The sequence below is a fragment of the Vigna unguiculata genome, chromosome 9, assembly GCF_004118075.2.
Source record: "Vigna unguiculata cultivar IT97K-499-35 chromosome 9, ASM411807v1, whole genome shotgun sequence".
Lineage (NCBI taxonomy): Eukaryota > Viridiplantae > Streptophyta > Magnoliopsida > Fabales > Fabaceae > Vigna > Vigna unguiculata.
In genome coordinates, this window is record NC_040287.1 from 34,983,429 (window position 1) to 35,009,560 (window position 26,132).

Here is a 26,132-nt window from a genome sequence, read left to right on the forward strand (position 1 = left end):
CTCATGTCTGCAAGCAGAGGAGAGTAATGGATTGAGTGCATGTCTGTACTGACGTTATATAAAACAAATATTCACATGTGTAAGCTCCTACTTTAAGAAATCGGTTCTGTGTTTAAAATTTTACTACAGTTTCAATTTTGGAAAAGTTTCCCAAATCAACTAATTTTCAAAATAAAAATTTAAATATCAACCATTTCAGTTCAAATTTATTTGAATCAAAATCGACATCAACATATATCAAGTACATATCCTGAATGAACAGAAATTAATATATAGCATAGTACCTTTGATCAAATTGACCATAATGAAGGAAACACATGAGCCCACAAGCGTTTATAGTCCAAAAAATGACATCATGGGATGCTGGTTCCCTGACAGCAATTAAGGTGAAGTTCATGTCATCGTCAGAAACTATGAAAGTTACAGGAACTAAATGGATCAAAAAGCATGTTCTTTTAAGGGAATCGCACGGTGTATCCTCTGTGGCCTCCACATCAGACTCTGGTAGACCATCAGGGATCGTTTCAAAGCGAAAGGAAGGGAAGAGTTTGAGGTAATCTAGATCCCAGGATCGAGAAGGCGTTTACTACGGTTTTACTGTGTTAACGAAAGTTCTGTGAAAACCACTGAAATGGTGAAGTTTTGCTAGTTTCAGCAATGGAGTTATGCTTGTGTGGCCTTTATGCAATACAAACTGCATGAGATTCCTGAACTTTATTACTCAAATAATTCATTTTATGTTCATAGGCTTCTTAAAAATTTTCTTTGTGTTAGTTTTGCACCTTTCTAGCATATAAGAAATAAGAATTGAACTGGGTATGCTTTCTGTTCTCTCCTGCATGTAGTAGCTTCAAAAAACAACATTGAACTATTATTTAAAATATTAAATTAGAAAATTAAACATTGAGTACTGAAATTGCTGAAGAGAAGGAGAAAAAAAAAAGTAAAATATAGTTTTAAAAAGTGTAGTCTTAGGTGTTTACAATATTAGTTAATATCGTGTCTAAATTTATTTTCTCATTACGACATTTGGTTGCTTTTTGTTATTCATGCAACGCAAGGCATTCTTCGTCATCATTTTTGTCACGTCCTCAATAAGTAACAAACAAAATTAGTATTTTAAATTCATACAAAGCATGTATTATTCTTGTATACTATTTCTTAAATAAAGTTTATTTTGTTCTTACATTTATCAATCATGCTCATCTTAAGAGTGCTTCTTGGCAACGTTACTTTATTTAATGACTTGTGCATATCAAATTTAAATGATAAAGGTATTGAATTATAAGATTTTTAGAAGATTAACATGATTTTAGTTATTGAACTTTAAAGTGAAATAAAATTTATTTATGTCTGAAATTTTAATAAATTTTGGTCTCAAAATATTAAAAAAATTATTTAAACTCGATTACATTAATTTTTTATATGTTAAACATGTTTTTGAGTTGACATTGAAACAATAACATATCAAACAATGTAAATAACTAAAGTGCAATCATCTAACGTGTTTGATAAATAAAAAATAAAAATAATATAATAAATTAAAAAACTATTTTCATTTTTAAAATCTGAAAACCAAAATATAATAAATTTTTAAAAAAAAAATAATTTCAATTTTGTTTAAAGTTCAAAAACTAAACATATATTTAACAATGAATCTTATATCAACTCAAATTATATTTCAACCAAAAAGAATAAGAACACAAAACAGCTAAGATTTGCACATGTTAAATTATATTGTCATCCTTGCTTTATTTTTTGAAATGGTCAAGTTTTTGTTCAACGTACGAATTGGTCAATAAGTTCCTTAAATATATTGATAGTATTTTTTTTATATTTTAAATATTTTATCGTGAAATATAATTTTATTTTGTATTATAAGGTGAGTTCTTAATGGAAATAAAAAAAAAACGTAACTTCTCATGTTGATATTTAGATTTGTTAGTTTACTAATTACTGCTTTATAATATCAGTGTTTTTTTTCTTATAATTACCTTTTCGTTAAACATCATCTTTCTTTATATCTTGATTTTGAATGATTAATTTTCTTAGGTTCTCGTTAATTAATTCAACATTTTTTTTCTAAAATTAGGGTAAAATCAAGATGCGTGCGTGTGTGTCAACGTCCTTAAAATCGTTGTAATCAGTAACAAACAAAATACATATAAAATGAGCATAAACAACTCTATATCATCTTATAAGGTTTTTAAATAGGAAAAAGTACCTATATAGCGCGGGAAAAAACATTGGCATGAACTCATAAAAACTTCTCATCAACTAACAAATCCTATTATCTTGGGCAGAAAATATTTAAAATATATATATATATATATATATATATATATATATATATCAAGAGAAAATAAGAGTGGAAAATTTATTTAAATTTTGATTGGTTGATTCAATTTTTAGAATAAAGAAAGGGAAACAGAGGGAATTAAATTCAATCATGTGGTTTTTTACCTTAATTTTTAAAAATTGGAAGTAGAGATTTAAAACATTTTAATTATAATGATTAAAATATCCTTAATAAATCCTTAAACGTGGATTTATTTTTGTCCTAGAATAGAAATCACCTGTAATACTAAATAAAATGAAATTCAGTAAAAAAATTTAAACCTAATGCGAAGCAATTATTATACACACTAAATACATAAAATAAAATAGGCTTAAATATCTTTTTATCCTCATTTTCGTAGTGTTTGTTGCGGATGGTCCTCATTTTGAATGAATGTTTAAAATGGTCCTTATTTTTACCGAATGTTTAAAATGGTCCTCATTTTCGCAATTCGTGTTTTATCTGGTCTTTTTCTGTAACGTCGTTTAAATCATTAACGGAGGATTGTACAGGTGGCAGGGTTTGTATTAGAGTGTGTTACGTGTACTGTATAGGTGTGGTAATTAGATATTTGGGGATAAATAAGTGGAGTTAGGGTTTTGGTAAGGAATGTTTGAGCAGTTGGTGAGTTTTGGGCAGTTGGCAATCTTCTTCCTCCTGCAATCCCATTATATAGGTATGTTACGGTCTCAATCTTCTTCCTTTACCTCTAGTTGTAATCGTTGGAGGCAACCATGTTGTATCACTTCGTGCACCGTTGGTGGTTCAACGAGAAATGGATTAACCGCGATTTGTAGCTGCGGAGAGATGACAACTTTGAGGATGACAAGAACTCCAAAAAATATTGGTAGAAAATTTTGGGTACAATCTGTTTTTTTATTTTTATGTTAATAATAAATTGGTTTTGATTTTTGGTTTATTGATTTATAGAGTGGTGGTTCCAATAATGTGGGCAGCAACTTTTTCAAATGGTGGTGTTGAGGAAAAGGATGTCATCATCATAACACAAATGAGGCATATTAATTTAGTAATAGGGTTCACTTACTTTGTTGTTATTGTATGATAGGTTATATATATATTTCACATATATGGGTTATATTCATCATAGGCATGGTTATGGATATTGAGAGATTGTGGTTCTATATGGTTATATGACATTAGTCTTACACATATAAGACCTTAGACACCACTTTTACACCAAAACCTTAAGTCATTTCCCTTCAGTGACCCCTTTTTTGGTTATGGTTATGCGGTCAGTCACATTGGTGACCCCTTTTTGTTATGGTTATGGTTATGCGGTCAGTCACTCCGAACCATCGGCTCTGATACCACTGTTGGGTTATGTTTCATATGGTTATATGACATTAGTCTTACACATATAAGACCTTAGACACCACTTTTACACCAAAACCTTAAGGCAATGTTGTTATGGGTCTTTATTCTTATATAGTGTTCAACTTTGTCTTTTCTATCCAATGTGGAACTTTGACTCACACTTGGACTATTCCCAACATTGTATTATTCGTACTGTTATTGTGTGTAATCTTTTAAAGTCCAATATGTTTTGTACTATTGTTAGATGAAGAAACGAATTATTTTGATTATGTTAATATTAGTCCCAACATGTTCAAAATGACATCTTAATCTGAGCATTGAAGTAAGTGATATTAATCTAAGCTTGGGAAAAAATTAAATTGATGTAAGTCTGGAAGAAGTGAAATTGAACGAAGTTTAAGGAAAGTCAAAATACAGTACATCAATAATGAATTCTACATCAGAAATTCTAAAAAATAACTAAGACGGTTGTAGCTGCTATCATGGCCTCCTCCTAATCTATAATTTCATCATAAACTATTGAGATGGTTCCTCTGCAATTTCATCCTAATCTGTAATTTCATCCTAAGCAGCAACTGCAATCCAATGATGAAATGACAAGTATTAACTGTTTCCTCTGCAAATCTGAGCTCAAGAAAGATGAAGATGAAGAAATTTTCCTAATTGCAAAATTTCCCCTAAATTGAAGAATTAACGTTAATTATCCATATGTACAGTACACGTAACACACCCTAGTACAAACCGTGCCATCTGTACAATACTCCGTTAATAATTTAAACGGCGTTAGAGAAAATGACCAAATAAAACACGAATTGCGAAAATGAGGACCATTTTAAACATTCGATAAAAAACGAGGATCATTTTAAACATTCTGTCAAGATAACGACCATCCGCAACAAATACTACGAAAATGAGGATAAAAAAAGTATTTAAACCTATAAAATAAATAGTGTAGGAATATATCAGCAAATTATATTTTTATTCTTTAGTTGTAGGCCCACAGTATTTTTTTTTTCGTGTTTTCTTTCTTCATTCATTAACGAAAAAAAAAACTTAATTATGCATAATACATAAAGGTTAAGAAAATGACGTTACTAAAAAAAACCGCAGTAATTTTAAAAATCTTACCACGTTTTTTAAATATTTTATATGAGTGTCGAAGTATAAGTTCCCATTTTGAGAGAACCAAAGTGTATCCTCAAACAATCAGGGTACTATTCACTTTTTCAACTAAGAATCAGAACTTTTACTTTATCAATAATTTTAAAAAATTTCACTATATTTTTAAAATTTTTTACGATATGTTGTGATAATTTATCTTTGTATTTATTGTAAAGTATTAAAATTTATAATTATTTTAAAAATAGGTTAAATCATTTCATTAAATTTATTTATTTTATATAATTTTTAAATCGGTCCATTATGTGTTATAATTTGATTTTTATTTTAGAAATTCTTTTTAAATTTTTTTAAATTAATATCGTACAAACAATATTAATCAATTTCTTTTTCTTTATTTTATTTTTAATTTTTTTAAAAAATAACAAATTGTTTTGTTTTAAGTTGTCATTGTCCACATAGCAATGATGTTATAATATGGCAGTGACAATTATTGTCATACCATATATCATTATCTCAGTTTAATTTTGTATGTATTTTTATTTTGTCTTAATTCAATCTTTTTTTTTTAAGTAATTTCACATTTATCCAAATTAAAAATAAATATATTTTTTAAAAGTAATATCATACAAATATTTTTATTAATATTGACGTTTCTATTTAATATTTTTAATAAAATTAAATTTATTTTTATTGATATTTTACATCAAATTTTATTTAAAATTGTTCTCAAATTTTAATTTATTTCTTTTAAATTGTTTTAAATTATTTTAAAATTTTACATTTGAATTTATAAAATTATTATTTTTAAAGCAATTCAAACATGTGTATAAAAAATATTAAATTTTATGCATTTTAAAAATATACAATTATTTAAAACAATCGAAAAAGTTGATAAACTTATTTATTTTATAAAATGCAATTGATGAACAAGTTTAACTTACTTTCTAGTTGAAATTAATTATGATTTTTTTATTAATAAGCTTAAAATAATTTTAAATAAAATTTAATGTAAAATATAAATTTAAATAAACTTGATTTTAATCTTGACAAATATATTAATTAAAAATAAAAAAATTAATAAAAAATATTGCATAACATTTAAAAAATATATATAATTTGGTTTAAATTTGGAGAAAATTTAATTTAAAGTAAAAAAATAAACTAAATTAAGATAAAATAAAAATAAATAGACTGAATCGGAATGAATGGCACTGTACATGACAAATACTATTGTTATTACATCACAGTGTCACTGTTACATGATACAGAGTCCGATAGATACGTGACAAAATTTTATTTTCTTTAAAGTTGAAAGAAATGTTAAATAAACAAATTCAAAATTAAATAAGATAAGAAAAAATCATGAATGCATCATTAATATTGCTAGTATTAAATTTGCTGATTGCATCAAATTTCATCATTAATATTGCTAGTATTAAATTTGCTGATTGCATCAAATTTCTTAAAATTAAAATGAATAAAAAATAATACAGTTTAAAATTTTCCTAAAATAGAGCCAAATGAAATAATTTAACTTATAAAGTATTAAACTTTATGAGATATGAAAAATTAAGGAAGAGGAGTGTTGATGCAATAATTTCGGCGAGGAAGAAGATGCTGTTGTTGTAGTGGCGTGGAAATATGCTTACAAGTTCTTTGTCTAACACTCTTGGGCCCAGATCCCAGTAAGCCCAAATCAAGAGTGCTATCTGACACGTGGCAGATGCAATGATCTAAGAAATTTAAAAAGGTAAACTTTATTTTTTTATCTCTCTGACACGAATGTCAATGTCATTTGACACGCGAAAGAAGAGAGAGAATGAAATTGAAGAAAATAATATTTTCAGTTTTTTTTAAGTATTTTGTGCTGCGTGTGAACTGTGAGAAAAGAAATAAAGGGAAAATAATAGCTTTAATCTTTGAAAGTCGCATAAAGTTCTATAATTGCATTTTATTATTAAGGATTAATTTGGTACTAGTAAATTAGGAATTATTATGCCATTAAGTCACACCACTAAAAACTATTTCAAAATTTTCACACTGAATTTAATTACTTGAATAAGTAATATTGGTTTTGATGAGACCTAAGTTGGGAACACATGGGTACAGTTAACACACCGAACTTGTTTGGTCAAGGTAACACTTCCCCTTTATCTACCACCCCCAAATCAAAAACTCCCATAAATTCCACCAAACATTCAAAGGAAGAACACCACCATTCAACACTATTTCATTAATATCTTAGGTTTCATCTACCACCACACAGCTATTACTTTTCTCGATCACGGACATAGAATCCAATATACATGTAACTAAGTCAAACCACCCAGGTTTTGAAACCTTCATCGTGCATGCTTGTGGGACAAATTATTAATTTGAAGAAAATAATGTTGGGTTAGATTCGTGTGGGACCTTATTATATTCCTCCAATACTGAACTTTGTGTCTGAAAAAATTGGATCAGGCCAAGTTTTGTCGAAAGTCGAATGCATCACCACAACCATTTAGAACATTGTAAGAGGACATCAAACAAATATTTATTTCCTATATTATATTAAAAGTAACACGCCTCGTGAACAATGAAACTTTAGCGTTAATCTTTAAAATTATATAACAGTTCTATTCTCGTGAGTTAGATTATCCATTTCTTAGGTTAAATGTATCTAACTTGATAAGGGAAAAGTTAACTTAATAAATAATTTGTTATGCATTTCTATCACGTGCACTCTAACTGTTAGTATGTGTGGCTTACAATTTATTTCTTTGTAACAAATATTCTTAAATTTAATTTGGTTTGTAAATAGATATCATATTAATGACATGTTATAGAAAATGTGTAATGAAACGAGACATTCATGTATTTAAATTAAATCAAAATCATTTTAAGTAAACCAATTTTTGAATACAATATATCAATAATAGAAAAAGACGTGGCGTGAATCATGACTACAGAAAAATAAAGTACAAAATTTATATTCAATCAAATGTAAGTTGTGTTTTTAATGTGTCTTCCTTAATATATATATATATATATATATATATATATATATATATATATATATATATATATATATATATATATATATATATATATATGTTGAAACATGACTTTTTTAATATAAAATGTAAAATTTTAAACTTATATATGCATATATATTTTTTTAGAAAATAGCACGTCAATTGTATATGGCGGCACACAGTTTAATATAGTTGTTAGCCTTAACCAATATACAAGGAACTGACATGTGGCACTCTCTCACGGCGTTAACCTTGACTTAACGAAAATGACAAACATGAGACGCATCAATAAAAAAGGAGACTATCTTGAAACTTTTAAGAATTTGGGTACCATTTTGAGATTTTGACTCTAAAATAGATATCAAATAATAATTAAAAAAAAAAACGATTTTGGGATAAAGCTGGTTCAAGTCACGTGAGTCATAACATAATTAACATTGACGGTTTTACCTGCATTATACTGCCAATATCACTATAATTGTAGTACATGGATTTGAAATTTAGTTAATTTTATAATTCAAAATAGATCATCGGAAAATATCATATAGTTTTATTACATTAAATTAATCACTATAACTATAAACTGTCTTAAAATTAAATGGGTCCTCAAAATAATACCATTTATAATTATATTCTTGATTTTATAGTTTTTAAATAAATTTTGATGACTTAACCGTCACAGATTTTTTTTTATTTCAAAGATTTATACATTAACTTTAAGAATTTAAGAGCAAACACTTTAAAAAAAATATTTAAAACAATTATATTACGTATAGATTAATTTATTTATTATTTGAAGTAAATGTTTTATCTCAATAGACGAAAAAAAAAAGAAAAAGAAAATACTCAAGAGAAGTCAGATCATGAAATGGAAAATATAATACAAGCTAAATTAAAAATATTTGTTTTTAACAATGAGATCTTTATTTACGATATAAGAATTGAATATCCTTGGTTATTTTTCACAAGGGATACTCTTCTGTTTACAATTTAAAATAAAAAAAAAATATATTTTTAATTGTTTCGGCGGATAAAAATATAAAAATATAAAGATATAATTCTTGATTTAATTTCCTAATTTTTTGAGTTAATTCAATTTAGTTCTTATCTTTAGAAGGTTTAATTTGGTCTCCGAATTTTTTGAAGGTTCAATTTGATATCCTTATTTATTAAAATGGATCAATTTAGTATCTCTCATTATATTTCAGTTAACTGGTTTACATACTGGTAAACTGTCAGTGTGCAATAGAAACCTGAGTGAAGTTATTAATTAGGTTGGTTTGTTTGTTAGGTGTAGTTAACATCATTTCAATCTCTTTGTTGATGTTTTCTTGATCAAGTGTATTCAGTATGGTACTAAGATTAATTATTTTATTTGTTGCACATTGACAGTTTATCATTATACAAACCTCGTGAACTGAAAAATAACGGTAAGTACTAAATTGATCCATTTTAAAAAATAAGGATACAAAATTAAACCATCCAAACACTTGATGATCAAATTGAACAAATTCAAAAAAATTAGGAACCAAATCAATAATTATATAAAATATAAAATTATAACAAATAAAAAAGAATAAGTAAAAGGTTCATAAACATGTGATTTGATTAATTTGATATAAGAGAAAATATTTAAATAGGATATAAAAGGGTAAGGTACTTTTTCTCAATTTGTTCCATTTATATATTCATCTATTATGCCCAATACTAAGTTTAATCTATTCGTACCAAACACAAAATAAATATTCTAATATTTGTTTTTAATGCTAGAGATAACAATTTTAGTTGGAATATAATTACACGACTTTCTTTCATGTACAAGTGTCATCCATTAACTATTAAAACCATAAAAAAAATGATATTTAGAAGGAATGTAAATTTTTTAAGATCCAAAATTTTTTCTGACACATCTAAGGTCCAAAAGTAAAAATAAGTGTTAAAAACAAAAAAAGGACTAGAGTGTGGAAGCTCAATCATGAGTGAAAAGGCGCAGAGGGCAAGATTCTCCTATAGTTTATTGCAGTTCATGAATGTAACACTAAAGTATATTTTAATTTTCTACAGCTATTTATGAAAGGTATCATTAAGTAGACACTATAAAATAAATGAAAACAAAAATAGAGAGTGACTTTGACCTTACCCATCTCGAAACAAAATAATTTTCTACATGCATAAACAATAACCTATATGAATTAATGGTATTTAAGCAGTGCTGAAAATGTGAAAAAACCATAAAATTTTTACTTTTATATATAAAATAATTATTTTTATAATTATGTATTTATATGTTTTATATATACGAATGTTAGAATGAAGGTGTTAATTTAATCGTTAAATCACGTGCTTCCTCGGATGCCTGTCGCTAGAGGCATTCATAAGCTGCTATTGGGTGAGTGCCAGTTGGATCCATACCCGTTTCCCCATAAAACTCATCCACTCTGTCACCTCAACGTCTCTCTCATAATTCCACCTTTTCTTTTCCCATTCTACCCTCTCCCATTCCAACTAACCCTTCTTCGCCCTTATCCATTCTCAGGGTTAAACCTGAGAATTCCAACCCCTTCAAATAATCTAACTGGCCCAAGCTGTATCGCTTTTGTCACCTACCCACAAACCCTTCTTTCTTTTTCAATCCTATCCAACCGCTTCCCACTGCCTTCATTCTCACGCCTCCCACGCTACACATTCTGCTCCCGCGCGTGCACCACACCTCACACCCACTCAACTCGGATTATCTCAGGGTCCCTCACTTTACTTACTCACCAAGCCCTGCCTCGTAAATGCCAGATGGGCTAACCACTCTTTAATCTCTCCTCTCTCTTCCTTTCTCTGCAAGTTCCACCCCCCTCGCCACAAACACAGTTAAAACACACCTCATTCAAAAATATATGCCCGTTACTGCCACCTATATATACCTCTCTCCCCTTACCCTCCTTCCACATCACGAAATTACAAACCTTTCAAAAATGTCCACTTTCCTCTCTCTTCACTGCTTCCTCCCACTCTTCTTCCTCATATCCGTCTTTCACCTTTCCTCGGCGGCGAGGAACCTCAACGGCCAGGTTCAGGACCACTCTCAGCTGCTCCATTACCACAATGGCCCTTTGCTTTACGGCAAAATCACCGTCAACCTCATATGGTATGGCCACTTCAAACCCTCTCAAAAAGCCATAATAGCCGATTTCGTTACCTCGCTCTCGTCACCACTTACTTCAAACAACCAGCCATCTGTTAGCACGTGGTGGAAAACCACCGAGAAGTACTACCACCTGAGTCCCAGGAAAGTCGCTTCTCTCTCCTTATCTCTTGGCGATCAGATTCTCGACGAAAGTTACTCGCTGGGGAAGTCTCTGACCACCAAGCACCTTGTCGAGCTCGCTTCCAAAGGGGGGCAGAAGAACGCTATCAACGTTGTTCTCACATCTGCTGACGTGGCGGTTGAGGGTTTCTGTATGAGCCGATGTGGCACTCACGGGTCTGCCGCTTCCGCGGGTCACGTGAACGGTGGCAAGAACTATAAGTTCGCTTATATATGGGTCGGAAACTCCGAAACCCAATGCCCGGGTCAATGCGCCTGGCCCTTCCACCAGCCCATTTATGGACCCCAGAGTCCACCTTTGATTGCCCCCAACAACGATGTGGGAGTTGACGGTATGGTCATCAACTTCGCTAGCCTCTTGGCCGGAACCGCCACCAACCCTTTCGGAAATGGGTACTTCCAGGGTCCGGCGGGGGCTCCTCTTGAAGCTGCCTCTGCGTGTCCTGGGGTTTACGGGAAGGGGGCTTACCCTGGCTATGCCGGGGACTTGCTGGTTGATTCTACCACCGGTGCCAGCTACAATGTGAATGGTGCTAATGCGAGGAAGTATCTTGTTCCTGCTCTGTATGATCCTTCCACATCTTCTTGTTCAACGCCGGTGTGAGGATTTTGATGATGATCCATTACGAGACTAGAAACACGGATTAGGGAGGTTGTACAAATCTTCAAATAAACAAACTTGTAGGACTATTTCATTTATTTGTTTATATCTTCTGGATATGTACGCGGACTATGTAGTAGAAAAGCAAATGTTCTTCCATTTGCTTCTTTTAATGTTATAATTAAAAATATTGCGCTGGACATAAATCTTTCTGCTTGCGGTTTCTAGCGTTTCTGGTGTTAAAGTAAAATCATTTGCAGAAACTGTATTTATTTGAAGACATGAAAGGCCTTAATTAGGGGAATGTTACTGTAAATTGTGTGAATATTTTACTGATACTTAAGACAAATATTTACCTATGGTACCTAATGGTTTAGCTTGAAGGGCGCTAAAGAACAGAGCTAATGTGTTTCTTTGGTAAAGAAAAATGCAGGGTTTAGAGAAACTAGACTAGCCATTAAAGGGAAAGTTGAGTGGTTCTGAATAAGACGCTTCACCCAGTGGAGGGAAAAGGCTGCAAATTTAAATCTTAATGCAGCTTTCAGATTTTAGATTGTAATTGAAAATGGTAGGTGTAGGAGCCACACAAACAGTGACACCATAATTAATTCAAGTCTTGACCACCACCCCAATTTTGGTTTATCATTCTTACATAGACTCAATGTCCATTCTGCATATACTTGGCAAACTTAAATGATAACAGCTTAAAAGGTTGAGCATAAACTTTTAACTGACAATGTTCAAGGTAGTTTTTTTAAATTGAAGCATTACTAGAATAAGTAGATAAATGAAAAAGAGCATGTTAGATATGATCTTTTTTAAAATTTCTAGACACAAGTATATTTTTGAACGATCAATGATAGTGTAAATATATTTGCAGCATAGACTTTTTCCAGTAGTAGTACTCTATTGATATTGAAAAACACAAATTGTGTTTTCTAGTTTTTTGATTAAGAGAAACGACTAAAAAGAAGTGAGATCCATCAGATAATTATGATTTACAATGTTTCTCAATGAACTTTTTCTGGCGGTACATCTAGTGTCATTAGCACTTTCATATATGTTTTGTATAGATAAAATATTGCATTGGAAAGTTTAAAGAAACGATGCAATGTGATAGGAAAATTGTAATTAAAAGTAAAAGTAGTTTTTTAAAATGAAATTTTATTTTATTATTAAAAGCTCAAATTATAAAGAAAAAAAATTAGTTAATCCAGATTTATTTATAAATTCTCTAAATATTTTTTTTTCATCTACATTATGTCTAAAATTTAAATAATCTATTCGTTTCTTAAAAAAATCGAAATACAAATGTTCTATTATAAAAAAGTACGTTTATGTTCTATCAATATTTTATTTTGAGTATGTTCATTTTTTTTAGTCAATTTTTAATAGTTTTGTATGTTTTCTAAAATGGTCTTTACATATGATTCTAATAACTCAAAAAAATTCCTGATTAATTAGGATTGTAAAAGTGTGTTTAGATCATTCACATGAGTTTAAGTATTCAAATAAAACATTTTGTGAGATTTAGAGTCTTTGTAATTTTGTGAGTAGAAACTGAAATTTCAGGTAAGCGAAACTTGTTATTTAATTTAATTTGATTGTTTTATTCTATCTATTGATCGATTTGATGATGTTAGGATATATGTGATGAGATAGCATGAGAAATATTGTTTGTTGTGTTGTTTTGAATATGTGTTGATGTTGTGATTAAATGATTATATGTAAGGATGTCAACAAAATTTTGTATCGGTGGATAATCAGATATAAAATTTGCAGATGGTATTGTAAATGAATATCTGCGTGTAACAGGTACAACTATTTTTTATACCTGCATGCTAACATGGTGGGTACGAGTATCATAGTATCCATACCTATTGACCCGTACCTGTTATACTCTAATTTGAATTAAAAAAATTAAAAAAATAAGATTAAAACATTAACACCTTGATTTTGAATGTGTTATATTTTTATCAATTAATTTTTAAAAAATCTTAATTTCTTTACAAACTGTCATTCAACACTATTCAAAAGAGTTATTTGTACTTTATTTGAAATTTATGAAATTTATGTATTGTATTTTATTTGAATTTATAATTAAAATATATTGTTACATATTAATTTTTTTCTTTTGTAATAATATCTGCAGGTATTCGTGGATATTAAAAAATATACGGGTATCTGTATAACAGATACATGCACGGTCCACGGATATGAGTACAGATATGAGATAAATATTTATCAGTAAATCTGCTCCGTTAACATCCCTAATTATACAATATTGAAAAACAAATAAAAGGTAAGTAATTTGTATTAATTGGTCTATAATGACATATTTTAGAACTAAATTACAACCTATTACAACTTGAAAACGGGATAAAAATACATGCAATGAATCAAACTTATATATCCATCATGTTTTCTAAAATTATGAACAATGAAAAATTGAGATTTCAGAGAGTTCAAAATAATCTATATGTTGGACAAATGTAGTGAAAATCACTCTTAGAAGTTTGGGACACCAGTATTATTGAGTGAAAATATTTTAAAAAATTCAAGAGAACTTATTGAGTGAAAATATTTTAAAAAAATTTGAAGAGAACTTAAAGTGACTGGTTTTGTAAGCAAAGTTATGAGATCTTAGCTCCAATACAAGGTGTTGGATGAGTTAATTATCCTGTCGGACGAAAACAAAATTTGTGAAAATTTAGAGAGCTCAAGAAAAATAAATTGTTAAGTGACCCACGACTTCTGTACAAAGTGTACTAAGCGATTAAGAATGTGATGATGAGCTTCTAGAACTTTCGACCTATATTGAGCTTGAGTTTTCAATATATATTTTTAATAAACAAACAAAGTAAAAGAAGTTATAAACTAAATAAAATAACTTAGTAAATATAACCTTTATTTCTTTTAGAATTATCTTTCACTGAGTTACTTGCATGATGAATCCATCATGTAGATTTTACTGAGAAAAATAGTTAAATTTTTTAAAAGATATATTAATGTTCAAATTTATTATTACAATTGTATAAACTATTACAGATTTGAGTTCTTAAAAAATATTGTAAGATTCATATTTATGCTTCGTTCATGATCTAGTTCTTATTTGTAATAATCATCTTTTCAATATATATTTTTTACAGTACACATAATTAAAAATTACACCTTTATTAACATGAATGAGAAATAAAAAAAAATCAATATGATCATTTTACTGGGTTTCTTTTATACAAAAATGACATAAAAAATTAAATGTAAAATGTTGTGCATCCTGATGGATTATACTGTCACATTCACTTAGCAGTAAAATACTTACTGGACATAATGTGTTTTATTTTCTTTTACATAAAAAAAAAAATGACCTCTTTATTAATGTCACAACGATATTTTTAAGTAAATAAAAACTGTTTTACAATTTTTGTTTACATAAATCCCAGGAGTACTGGTAACCATGGTACTCAATGTAGACAGATATCTGAGTCTTTCTAGTAATAGATAAACCTGGTCCATATCACTAACAAGAAACAAAATGTTATTTTTCAGAAGAATAAAAAAAAGAAAATTATGCTGTGGTTATAAAAATATGGTGATGAAAATAATTGAACACAATGAATGAGAAGTATTGTCCAATTCCAGAAATAATGTATGTGGACATAGCAAAATGTGATTTGCATGGTTACAGCAAAGCAATTACTGAACCCTACAAAGGAACCAATTATGTTTGATGGGATGATTGCCCCACATCCAGCTTTCTGCGAAAATATCTCATCTAACGCAGAAATTAAGAATGTTCTGAAACATGCTTTCTTTGTTCAAGTAGGTCCTGTTCTTTCTTTTGCCGCATCACATACATGCTGTCTTTTTTCGGTCATTTCCTTAACTTTGTTTTTTCTTTTTGGATAGAAGTTTTTCCCCCTATTGTTGTATTTTCCTCCCCTATAGTTGTTCCGGTTATTCATAGACAATCATTCATCATAATGCAGAAAAGTGACTATGATGAGTGTTACCAAATTACCTGCAAGAAGTGAGAAATAATTTATATTGAAAAAATACCAAGTGCTCCTGAAGTTTTCAAAATATAACCACTTAAATTATTATTCACAGTTTGTATGTTCTGGTCGTAATTCTCTTGTCTTCTTCGAATAGGACATATTTATAGACTATATTTGTTTATATTTTCTCTGTACAGTGCAGTACAGATAAAAAATATGTTTTATAAACTGAATAATCTTATTATAAATGATAAAAAAAAAATTCCTTGAATTATCTTCTTCATTTACCGGTTCTTTTCCTTCAGGAGACTCGTCGCTTTTTATGGGTACAGATTTCCCTTTCCACCAGCCCATTTACGGCCCACATAGCTCTTCTTTGATTGCACTAAACAACCACATGGGCCTCCATGTGGTCAACCCTTAGGATGGCTACTTCAAAGAGTTCAAAAGAGCATCTCTGATTTCTGCTGGAACATCTTGGTGGATCCCATAACTAGTGCTACGAATAATAATATTATTTTGTTTAATTATTATTTATTACTTCAATTTTTCATAATTATATTTTGAATCTAGACTTCAATTTAGTCCTATATAAAAAAATTCAAAATTTAGATGTTTGAATTCGTTTGTTCCCAAATTTTAACTGATTTAAGAAATACATGAGGCCTGTTAAAAAATAAGAGACCAATTTTAAAAATAATAATTTTAGATGGATGAATAAAAAAATATTTTTACAAAATAACATTGTCTTTTGTCATGTTTATTAAATTTAACTTAATCTTATAAAATTATTATATAAATTGATATTTATATTCATTTATATCATTTAAATTAAGCTTATCTATATAGCACTTCCGATACACTCTTTCCCTTTGAGACATATATTTTAAACATATGACTTGACATTAATAAATAATTTAATAATTGATAACAGATGAACAATAAATTCAACCGATATATGATAGACTTTAAAACTCTGATACTATATTAAATAATAAATTTTAACTCTATAATCTAAATGTCCTAATATTGTTACAAAAGAGTGTTAATGTTCTATATTTGAAATAAATAAAAAAAAAACTAATGATTTCATTCCTCGCATTCTCCAAATAAAAGCCGACTTAACATTTTAAAAGAGTTTTTCTTCAACAAATTAGAACTAACACACAAAAAAAAACATTTTTTTTGGTTTTGGGCCTCTTGTGAACCTGACATTAAGCTTTATTGAAGGAGACTTACTTTTTACACCCACAAAATTCTTTTGTCACCTCTCATTTCCTTTTGTAATGAATTCTCTGTTTCGGAACCGAGTTTTTAGAATGTATTAATTCCAAAATAAATACAAAGTGGGTCCAGGCTTTTAATGTTTCTGAACTGTAAAATCAAACTTAACAAAAATAAAATGCACTTGAAATATATAAGAATGAATATATTTATGTTTTAAGGTAGAATACTCTTTTCTAACAGTTAAAACACAAAAACAATAGAAGAATAAAATTTAAATAAAGATATATTTTATAATATATTTTTTAAACCAAATGTTTTGCATTAGAAAATTTTTGATTAAATTCTATTGAAGTATTAAACACAGTAAAAACACACCGAATATTACTAGATAGTACAAGTTAGATGGGAATAATCGTCATATATTTTTTTCAAAATTAAAACGTGTTATAATTTGACTGTCATTCCTCCATATCTCAGTGTTATTGCATGTGGTTTCATTAACTAATATTTCTTAAATTCAGTTCTTTTCCTCCACCAGATTAATACTTGCCAATTTATTTGTATCTTTGGCTCCAAGTCATGAAAAAAATATGGTGTGGAAATAAGAAACTGTTGAGTAATAAATAGGGTGTGAAAAATATTGACTGCAAAAGTTGTGGAGTGATGAAATGAATTTTGGTGTGATTTTTGAAACCCCTCCAAAGGGTTTAAGTGGCGCATTTAAGATAGTACACCTGTAATCTAAGTTTGTAAGAATTGGTAACCCTCATAGAAACTTGTTGGTTTTGAAATTCAACAACTTGTCCTCTAGTCAACTTCAATCTTCACCACTCGCCCGTGCCATTTTCACATGCCCACAGTATATACCCTCTTTTTTAAAGACATTCTTCTCTCACACACAACACCAGTTCCAGTCAACCTACTCAGTTACTACCGACTCGTGTCGGTGTAACCCTTTTCCCAACCCCGCTTCTAACTCTAATAACTCGTGAGTGAGTTCTCTTCTGTTCTCTTCTGTTCCTTCTCTCTCTACATTTACTCACTCTCCTAATAATCTCTTTCATCAATAGGTTTCACCAAATGAAAATATTTAATGTTTTTTATTTGGGAGTATTAAATACTACGAGTAATTTTATTTGACATTAAAAAGGTGGTACCGTGGGGATGACGATGTCATTAAATATCTGTCATGTTTTCTTGCCAAAATTGACCTTTTAATAACAATTTAATGTTTTTTTTCTTCTTTTCTTGATGTTTTAAAATCTTCTGGGCTAAGACAAAATTGACAGTTTGAGTATTGCAGTAACAAAACATTCATTGGTATTTATCTTGCTTCTTGTGTGTGTGTTCTCTTTTATTTAGCCTCCAGCTATACGCAAATACAATACTCTAGTCCTTTTTGGTTGAAAGGACTCACTCTATCTATCATCCATTGGTTTGCTATTTCTTCATCTCAACCAGTACTTTCACTCTCTACTCTCTACACACTTCACACACACATTACACATGTACCTTTGTTTTCTATTCTACTGTGGCTTTACTCTTGTTCTTGTTGCAGCTGGTGGTTGCATTGAATCGGAGGGTAGGTGGGAAGACGTGTCTTGTTGTGTAGCTTTCCCTTTCCTCTCTTTTTCCCGGCGCATGTGGCGGATTAGACGCTCACTGCTTCCATAATTCAGCTTCTCCAAGGAACACGGTCTCCTCATCTAAGATTTCCTCTGGTAACTCTAAATCTCATACCTTTTTGTTGCATGTGACTCTTTTTTATTTTTGTTTCTCTCTCTCTCTTTCTTTCTTTCTTTCTCTCTTTCTCACCTACCCTTTTGTTTATTCACTCACAGAACTAAGAATCCTCCCCTCACTTTCCCAGACAAAAGAAAGAAAACCAATCTCTGGATTCTTTGTTTACTCAAGATTTGGTACCTTAAAAACTAAATTTCTTGTTTTTTTCTTTTCTCTCCTTCCTTCCTCTCTTTCTTCTGGGTTTTCTTTGCAAAAGCCTGGAGGGCTGGCCGACTCTTTGTTTGTGGCTTGGACTGTGTGATTTTGGGCATTCTCCCAAGCTTGTGGAGGCTTTGTTGCGGAAAAGCTAAAAAATGTACTTCAATTTCAGTTCTGTTAAGGGAAATGTTCTCGCATTTTTTATTTTATTTTTTCTGGTGTGGAAAATTTCTGACATGTTATGTATTCCCAAGTTCTTCTTGTGGGAGAGTCTGTGAGATGAACTTGTAAAGTTGAGATCTTTTCAATTATCTTCAATCAGGGAAGTTTGATTTCTTGCTATCGAAATTCCCTTTGTCTTCCGGTTTTCGATCTCTCTAACCCTTTCCGAAAGATGCTTCCTTTTACCTGTTATTCAGAGAATATTTGAAATTAAACTATTCATTCACATGCTTGTGACAGATATTTTGGTGTATGTGCGAGTCACTGAATCTGGTTATTCTATTTTTTTTTTTTTTGGCCTTTTCTGTGGAGAGTTCCATTTTTTTGTTAATACTTTTTTCATTGATATATACATCTTTGTATTTGATGCTTGAGCCTGAACAATAAACCACAAAATTTTGAAATTTTGTTGTTTTATAGATTGGATGGAAGAAGCGTGTGAATTTCGAAGTTGGGCAGAATTGATTCCTGATGCCCTAGGGGTAATCTTCACAAATCTTTCTCTTCAGGACAGGGTAACGGTGATCCCCAGAGTGTGTAAATCATGGGCCAATGCAGTAACTGGACCCTACTGCTGGCAAGAGATAGACATTAAGGATTGGAGCAGCAGATGCCAGCCCGACCAACTCGATCGGCTACTTGAGATGCTCATCAGAAGAAGTTGTGGATCCCTCCGCAAACTCAGTGTTTCTGGTCTCCAAACTGAAAGCATCTTCACTTTCATTGCTGAAAAGTAAGCAATTTTAATTAATTACATACACTTTAAACTTTAGTGTAAATCATGTGGATGCATAGTTTTCTAATCACTGTGCTAATTGCTGACAACTTTGGCATTAGAATATAAATTTGGCACAATTCATGTCCTAATGCTGCTACTGCTAGTTCACATTACATAGTTACCAATGTTTCTTACTCAAAATCCTTGTACTCTTTTGCAAGTGCCTGTTCCCTCCAGACTTTGCGGCTGCCAAGGAGCAGTATGAGTGATGCCATTGTGGAACAGATTGCTGGGAGGCTTTCTATGATTTCGTTCTTGGATGTGAGCTACTGCATTAAAATCGGCCCCTATGCACTTGAGATGATTGGCAAGAACTGCAAACTGCTAGAAGGGTTGTGTCGAAACATGCATCCTTTGGATACTGCAGGCAAGCCCTATCAAGATGATGAAGCATATGCAATTTCCTCCACAATGCCTAAGCTCAAACATCTTGAAATGGCGTATCATCTTATCAGCACTTCGGGTGTCCTCCAAATACTTGCGAACTGCCCAAAGCTTGAATTTTTGGATCAAAGGGGGTGTTGGGGTGTGACATTGGACAACATGTTCTTGAAGCAGAAATTCCCAAAGCTGAAGGTTTTGGGGCCTTTTGTTCTCGACACTTACGAGAGTGATGGGTGGGATGATTTCTCAGATGTGTCAGATGCTTCTGAGTACTTGGCTTGGGACTTCGTGGCTGGTGGCATGGGTGAATACTATGTCGATGATAGTGACAGTTATGATGGAATGTGGGATGATGAAGGGAGGCTAGATGAGCTTCAGTTCGGGTTTTATGAAGGGATAGAAGATGCAGGAATGTATTGGCCTCCATCTCCATAAGCTAGTTGCTTTACTTGTGATCAAGTGTATGTTTTTTCTACTCTTGTAACTAATGCTTCCTTCTACTTTACTTTTATGTGGTGTCCTATGAATCATGTGTTTTTCCTTCAGAATTGAAGTAAGTTTGGCTTGCTCTGCCTAGCATATGCATAACTGAGTGATGTTGTTATTGACCTACCTTAGATTTCTTGTTTAAGTAGGCAAAGGAAAGGGAAGAAAAAACTCCCTGTTTCCCATGTTAGAGCTCTACATGTAATTGGAACTTCTGGTTTAACCATATTGTACCTTCTTGAACATGTCTGTTTGATGAGGTTGCTCAATTGGATTTTCAATCTTTGTTCTTCTGCACTGCTAAAACATTATCCCATATAATACCTGGTTAAACTAACTAGTTTGATGGATTTTTTTCAATGTTATAATGAAGTTAAAAATATATCTAAAATATCCTAAAGTGGATAAGTTTTTGGGTTTGATTTGAGAAACACTTCTGAGATGCCGTGCTATAGTTGTACTTCGATTAATTATGTAATTTCCAACCTTTTTCGAAAACGACCCTCGAATATTTTTTTTATATTTTTTTGGTGATTTCTGTTTCCACTTCATGGAACTAATAAAGCTTGGAAAAGATGACTTTTTTTCCGTGGTCTTGTATTGTTGCTTCTGTCTGAGTCAACATTACTAAGCTGGTGCTGTCATCAAATTCATGCATTCACGTGTTCATCAAATCGGAGTCATTAAATCAGGTCAGCTAACAAATATGAACGTGTTGACGTGAAAACAGGAACTGATAGCTTTTGTTCAGATGTGAATAATTATGTTCCTTGTTCGTTTCTAAACATGTTAGATTCGCATGTGTTTGGTTCTCACGTTTACCAGACGATTAAATGAATGGAAAAAATACAGAACCTGTTTCTTTTTTCCTAAACTGATGCAGATGATACAGAACCAAATAGGCACCAAAGATAATATATCTTCATAATGCGTATTTTTTTAGGAGGGGTTGTGCCAGATGCTGGTTATTTGAAAATTTGTGAGATTAAACTACGTGTAATTATAGTTCTGAGCATTACTCGTTTGTTGAAAAAACATAGCAAAAATAGAGTCGGTGTGTTCAAACACATGTTTCTCTCTGCAAAATAAACTAGTTTTGTATTTCGGCCAACTTAAGATAAACAGATAATGAGCCGAGTACAACATTTATCAGAAATAATTATAATAAAAGATTTAAAATATAGTAAAATGATAACAGAATTTTTTGTGAACCTATGTGTGTGTGTATTGTTTCAGAGAATTACTATGTATTAAAATAAAAATTCATTCTCTTGGATTATGAAAATAAAATAGAAGAGAATCGAGATTCGTGTACACCAAAATATAAGAGAAACATGCTGAAAGGTACTTCCATTGCAGAAGGAGTTGCCGTGACTGTTTGCTTTGTTACCTTTTTTTTAACCTTCAAAATTCAAATGATAGAGGATAGCATTGCAGTGAAAAAGATGATTTTTTACTGGGTTTGGTAAACTGAAACAACATGTGTATCAGTTGCCGTACTTTATTCTCTGGGCCCATAGAATAGAATTCATTACACTGTACAATACACAATTACATATACTCGTATATATGCTTATCATTTTTCTTACAAAGAACAAACAACTAGTTGAGAATACTATATCAAACAAGAAGAAACTTACAATATTTATTTATTATGATAGAGGGTTGATGCTATTTTTTAAATCAGGTTTTAAGTTTCTGATGTAAAAAATAGCACGTTAGTTTTTCTGTGGCAGAAAAATGATAAACTTACCAGAAAGCTTTCTTAACCGTGTGTGATTACTGAGTGAATCAAATTAGTATAAGTGTTGTAAAGCAAATGATTGGTAAGAGTTTAAAAAGGTTTATGGTGAAGCGTTTGTTATGTTCTGATTTCTGGCGGCAATCGAGTAGAAAAAAGAGGGACAATGAATATCTGTATGATTCATGTGCACTTTGTGAAGATTCCGGGAATGTCCCTGGTGGATCTTTGTTCATACTTCATATTATTAATTTGGTGTTACATTGTTTAGTATTATTTGTTTACCATCCATCCACATAACTAAAGTGGTTTAATTAATTAAGTTGTATGCTAGAGAGTAGCTCGTAGTCACATGATTACATGTGATAATGTTTTTGGATCTTGCAGAGCATTGTGATTTCAATTTAGCCTTTGAAACTTGTGTCCGACCATTATTTTGGAGAGTTCAGATAATGCCATTAAAGTTGGTGCAGCACGTGGTTAAGAAGATGAGAATGAATTAATTAATTAATTAGGGTTTAATAAAAATGATTTGGGATTGAGAAGGAAGAGGTTTTGTTTGTGGTGATTGTCCAATTGTGAAGGCAGTGTTGGAGGACCACAAAATGCAGAGTCCTGAGTTTCACATATCTGGTGCCTGTTGCTTCATCACAGATTAGATCCTCTGGAATATACAACTTTTCCTTTCAGTGTGAGGTTCTGCATTGTGCTCATCATCAAATAACCAGTGGTCCCAATTCACATTTACTCAACTATCTTTTTTCTACTTAAAATCGCATAATAATACTCCATTTTACAATTTCTATACATATCATTCAATGTCTCTCTTTTACTGACGTCTATAGAGATTTTATTTACATAGATAAAAATAGTTATTTTTTACTCTATCACTTAGAAGTAATAATGCGTACTTACATATATGTGCAAGTTATATATCATGGTTTAAGAAATTTACAATAAGTTGAATTCAAAATATCTAAGACTATGAGTTTATGGAAAAGATTATTCGAATGTGAGATTTTGTTTTTCTTCCTTGTTTTTTCTTCTGGATTTTTTTTCAAACTATCCTTCTTTTCCTTCAGCCACGTGTTTCCTTCTCTTCGCCATTCTTCTGCTTCCTATTGCCATCATGGAAATAAAAAATGAGGGAGAAACAAAATCACATCCAAATCAATTTAAATTGAAAAGGGCCCCCACAAATTCAAGTACACCAATGTCTTTATAATGGGTTTATGGGCTCCCTTTTATCGGGAGGAATAATCATATATATAACATTTATCTTCCTTAGTTATCGGGAGAGATGGTAAAGGAAAAAATTAGGCATGTTAAAGTGAGTCAATCCAACTCACACAGGTTGGCTCATCACGAACCGGGTTGAAAATGAGTGAATCAAATCCGACTCACTTTTTGGTGAGCCAGAAATTTTGTAATCCGGCTCAACCCACAACGGGTTGGTGGGTTAAGTGGGTTGGCTCACCAATCCACCTAACAAATTTATTTATTTATTTATTTTAGTATTCAAATATTTAAATAAATTTTTAAGTAACCCATGAGATGACAATCATAGTAAAATCAATAACCAATGTTTTGATTATGCTCACCACCAATATATGAAGAATTATTTCCAAGAAAGTATCTATTAGTCTAAGAAAACATGGCTAATATTACAAATTTTCTGTCATATTATTCAACAAAATATAAATAAAAAAACTATACATTTTTTCCATGCTAATTTAGAAAAAAAATTGTTTGTAAGACGGTTACTTGAGTAATTTACTATTATAGTTAAGTTTTAAAGTATCAGCATATATATAACTTGACAATCAAATTAATTAAATATTCAAACTATTCAAATATAATTAAGCAACATTCTAGCATTTAAAAATATGAGATTGTGAACAAATATAATAGGAGTAGTAAATAATTATTAAAAATAAAATTAAAAGAAAATTTAAAAAAATTTAAAAAAAATGTAAAAAAAATTGGTGGGTTAAGTGTGCCAACCCACCTTCAACCCGGCTCGAACCCATGGTGAGCCGGGTTGGCTCACGGATTGAAACCCATTTTGACATCTCTAGAAAAAATTATTGTCAAAATTTAATCGACATATATGATATTCCAATACCTCAATGTTAGTAGTAACATGTCGGATCGGGTACAGATAGTGTTTTTCTGTGATCTGATCTGAAAAAAAAAATTACTCATTATCATCCCATTATTCATATGAGTATTCGTTTAAAAATACCCAAAAATAATTTAAAACTCGTAGGTATTTGTGGATACTCGCAACTATTTAGAAAGATATTATATAAATTTTTGAAATTAAATTTTAATAAAAATATAAAAAGATGTAAAATAAAATATAAATTAAATTAAATTTAAGTTTAAATTAAATTTAATCTAATAAAATATAAATTAAAATTTATTTCAATTAAATAAAATTTAATAAAATATATTTTTTATTTTAATTTATTGCGGGTAACGGGTATTCGCAGGTACAGATAAATCCGACCCGATCCGTTTATAAACGGATATTAAAATACCCGCTATCTGCTACTCATGGGTACCAACTATTTAACGCAAATTTTATCTGCGGAAACTTGCGAACACCAATATTTTTTCATCCCTAATAGTTAGGTTACATATCTTTGTCCGATATTTTAGGATACTTTATATATATTTACAATGGTTAAATATGTTTTTGGTCACTTAAGTTTCATTAAATTTTGGAATTAGTCCCTCTTCAAAATTTTATACCAATTTACTCCTTCATCTTTAAAATGCGTGAATTTAGTCTTTCTTACCAAATTTTGTTAAGTTTATTTGACATTTTAAACGTATTTTACGATAATATTTGAGTTAACCTTGAAGCGAAAATATGTCAAGCGATATAAACAATTCAAATATTATCATGAAATGCGCTTGAAGCGTCAGATAAACTTAACAAAATTTTGTTAAAATGACTAAATTCACACGTTTTTAAAGATGAAAGACTAAATTGGTAAAAATATTTGAAGAATGGCTAGTTCCAAATTTTACTTAAACTTAAGGGACCAAAAACATATTTATTCCTATCTACAATGAGATATCTAATCTACAAACCAATATTTTTTTTTTTGGCAACATTTAATACATATGAATTTAATTTTGATTCATACAATGATAGCCATATATTTATCATGATTTTAAAAATTATTGTACACTTTTCGACATGTATATATCATATCTTCTATTATATTATTTTCAAAATGAACGTATCGTCGTATCAAATGTGTCATATCCAATACACGTGTCATATTTGTGTAGTGGAAATACATGACTTTTTATGTATGTGTATATTTTATTATAAAAAAATAAAATTAATAATTTTTATTGCTGTTGAAATAAAATTTTTATTAAATTTATGAAAAAATAGATTTTTAAAAATAGATTATATAAAATATATGTAAAATTTAAAAGATAAAATAATTTATTTAATAAAATTAAAATTTGTAGTAAAATATATATACTAAAAAACAATACTAAAAATAATATTCTTTATATATAGATATAAATAGCATATTAAACAAAAGAAAAAAAAGGAAAATTATTGTGATTTTTACATTATTACTACATGACAGATT

At 30.2% G+C, this 26,132-nt stretch overlaps 2 protein-coding genes across 5 annotated transcripts; both read left to right on the top strand.

Moving 5' to 3' along the window:
* Positions 1-10,708: 10,708 nt before the first annotated feature.
* On the top strand, positions 10,709-11,938 carry LOC114164397 (protein EXORDIUM-like). The gene has a single exon (XM_028049062.1). It carries the CDS (start codon positions 10,779-10,781, stop codon positions 11,733-11,735), a length of 957 nt encoding a protein of 318 aa, XP_027904863.1. The 5' UTR covers positions 10,709-10,778; the 3' UTR covers positions 11,736-11,938.
* Positions 11,939-18,243: 6,305 nt separating this feature from the next.
* Positions 18,244-21,049, top strand: LOC114163987 (F-box protein FBW2). 4 transcript variants are annotated; one of them, XM_028048414.1, is made up of 4 exons: positions 18,244-18,417; positions 18,516-18,678; positions 19,541-19,853; positions 20,060-21,049. In XM_028048414.1, the coding sequence occupies exons 3-4, from the start codon at positions 19,546-19,548 to the stop codon at positions 20,715-20,717; spliced, it is 966 nt and encodes a 321-aa protein (XP_027904215.1). In that variant the 5' UTR covers positions 18,244-18,417; positions 18,516-18,678; positions 19,541-19,545; the 3' UTR covers positions 20,718-21,049. The 4 variants fall into 4 exon arrangements, with proteins under 4 accessions (XP_027904215.1, XP_027904217.1, XP_027904216.1 ...); XM_028048416.1 differs by having other exon boundaries at positions 18,283-18,392; XM_028048415.1 differs by lacking the exon at positions 18,244-18,417 and having other exon boundaries at positions 18,424-18,678.
* The last annotated feature ends 5,083 nt before the right edge of the window (positions 21,050-26,132 follow it).

Excerpts from the sequence above, each read along its gene's own strand:
- LOC114164397 (XM_028049062.1), top strand. The coding sequence starts at position 10,779 with ATGTCCACTTTCCTCTCTCTTCACTGCTTCCTCCCACTCTTCTTCCTC.
- LOC114163987 (XM_028048414.1), top strand. The coding sequence starts at position 19,546 with ATGGAAGAAGCGTGTGAATTTCGAAGTTGGGCAGAATTGATTCCTGAT. Across the intron at positions 19,854-20,059 it reads TTCACTTTCATTGCTGAAAA|TGCCTGTTCCCTCCAGACTT; the intron begins GTAAGCAATTTT and ends CTCTTTTGCAAG.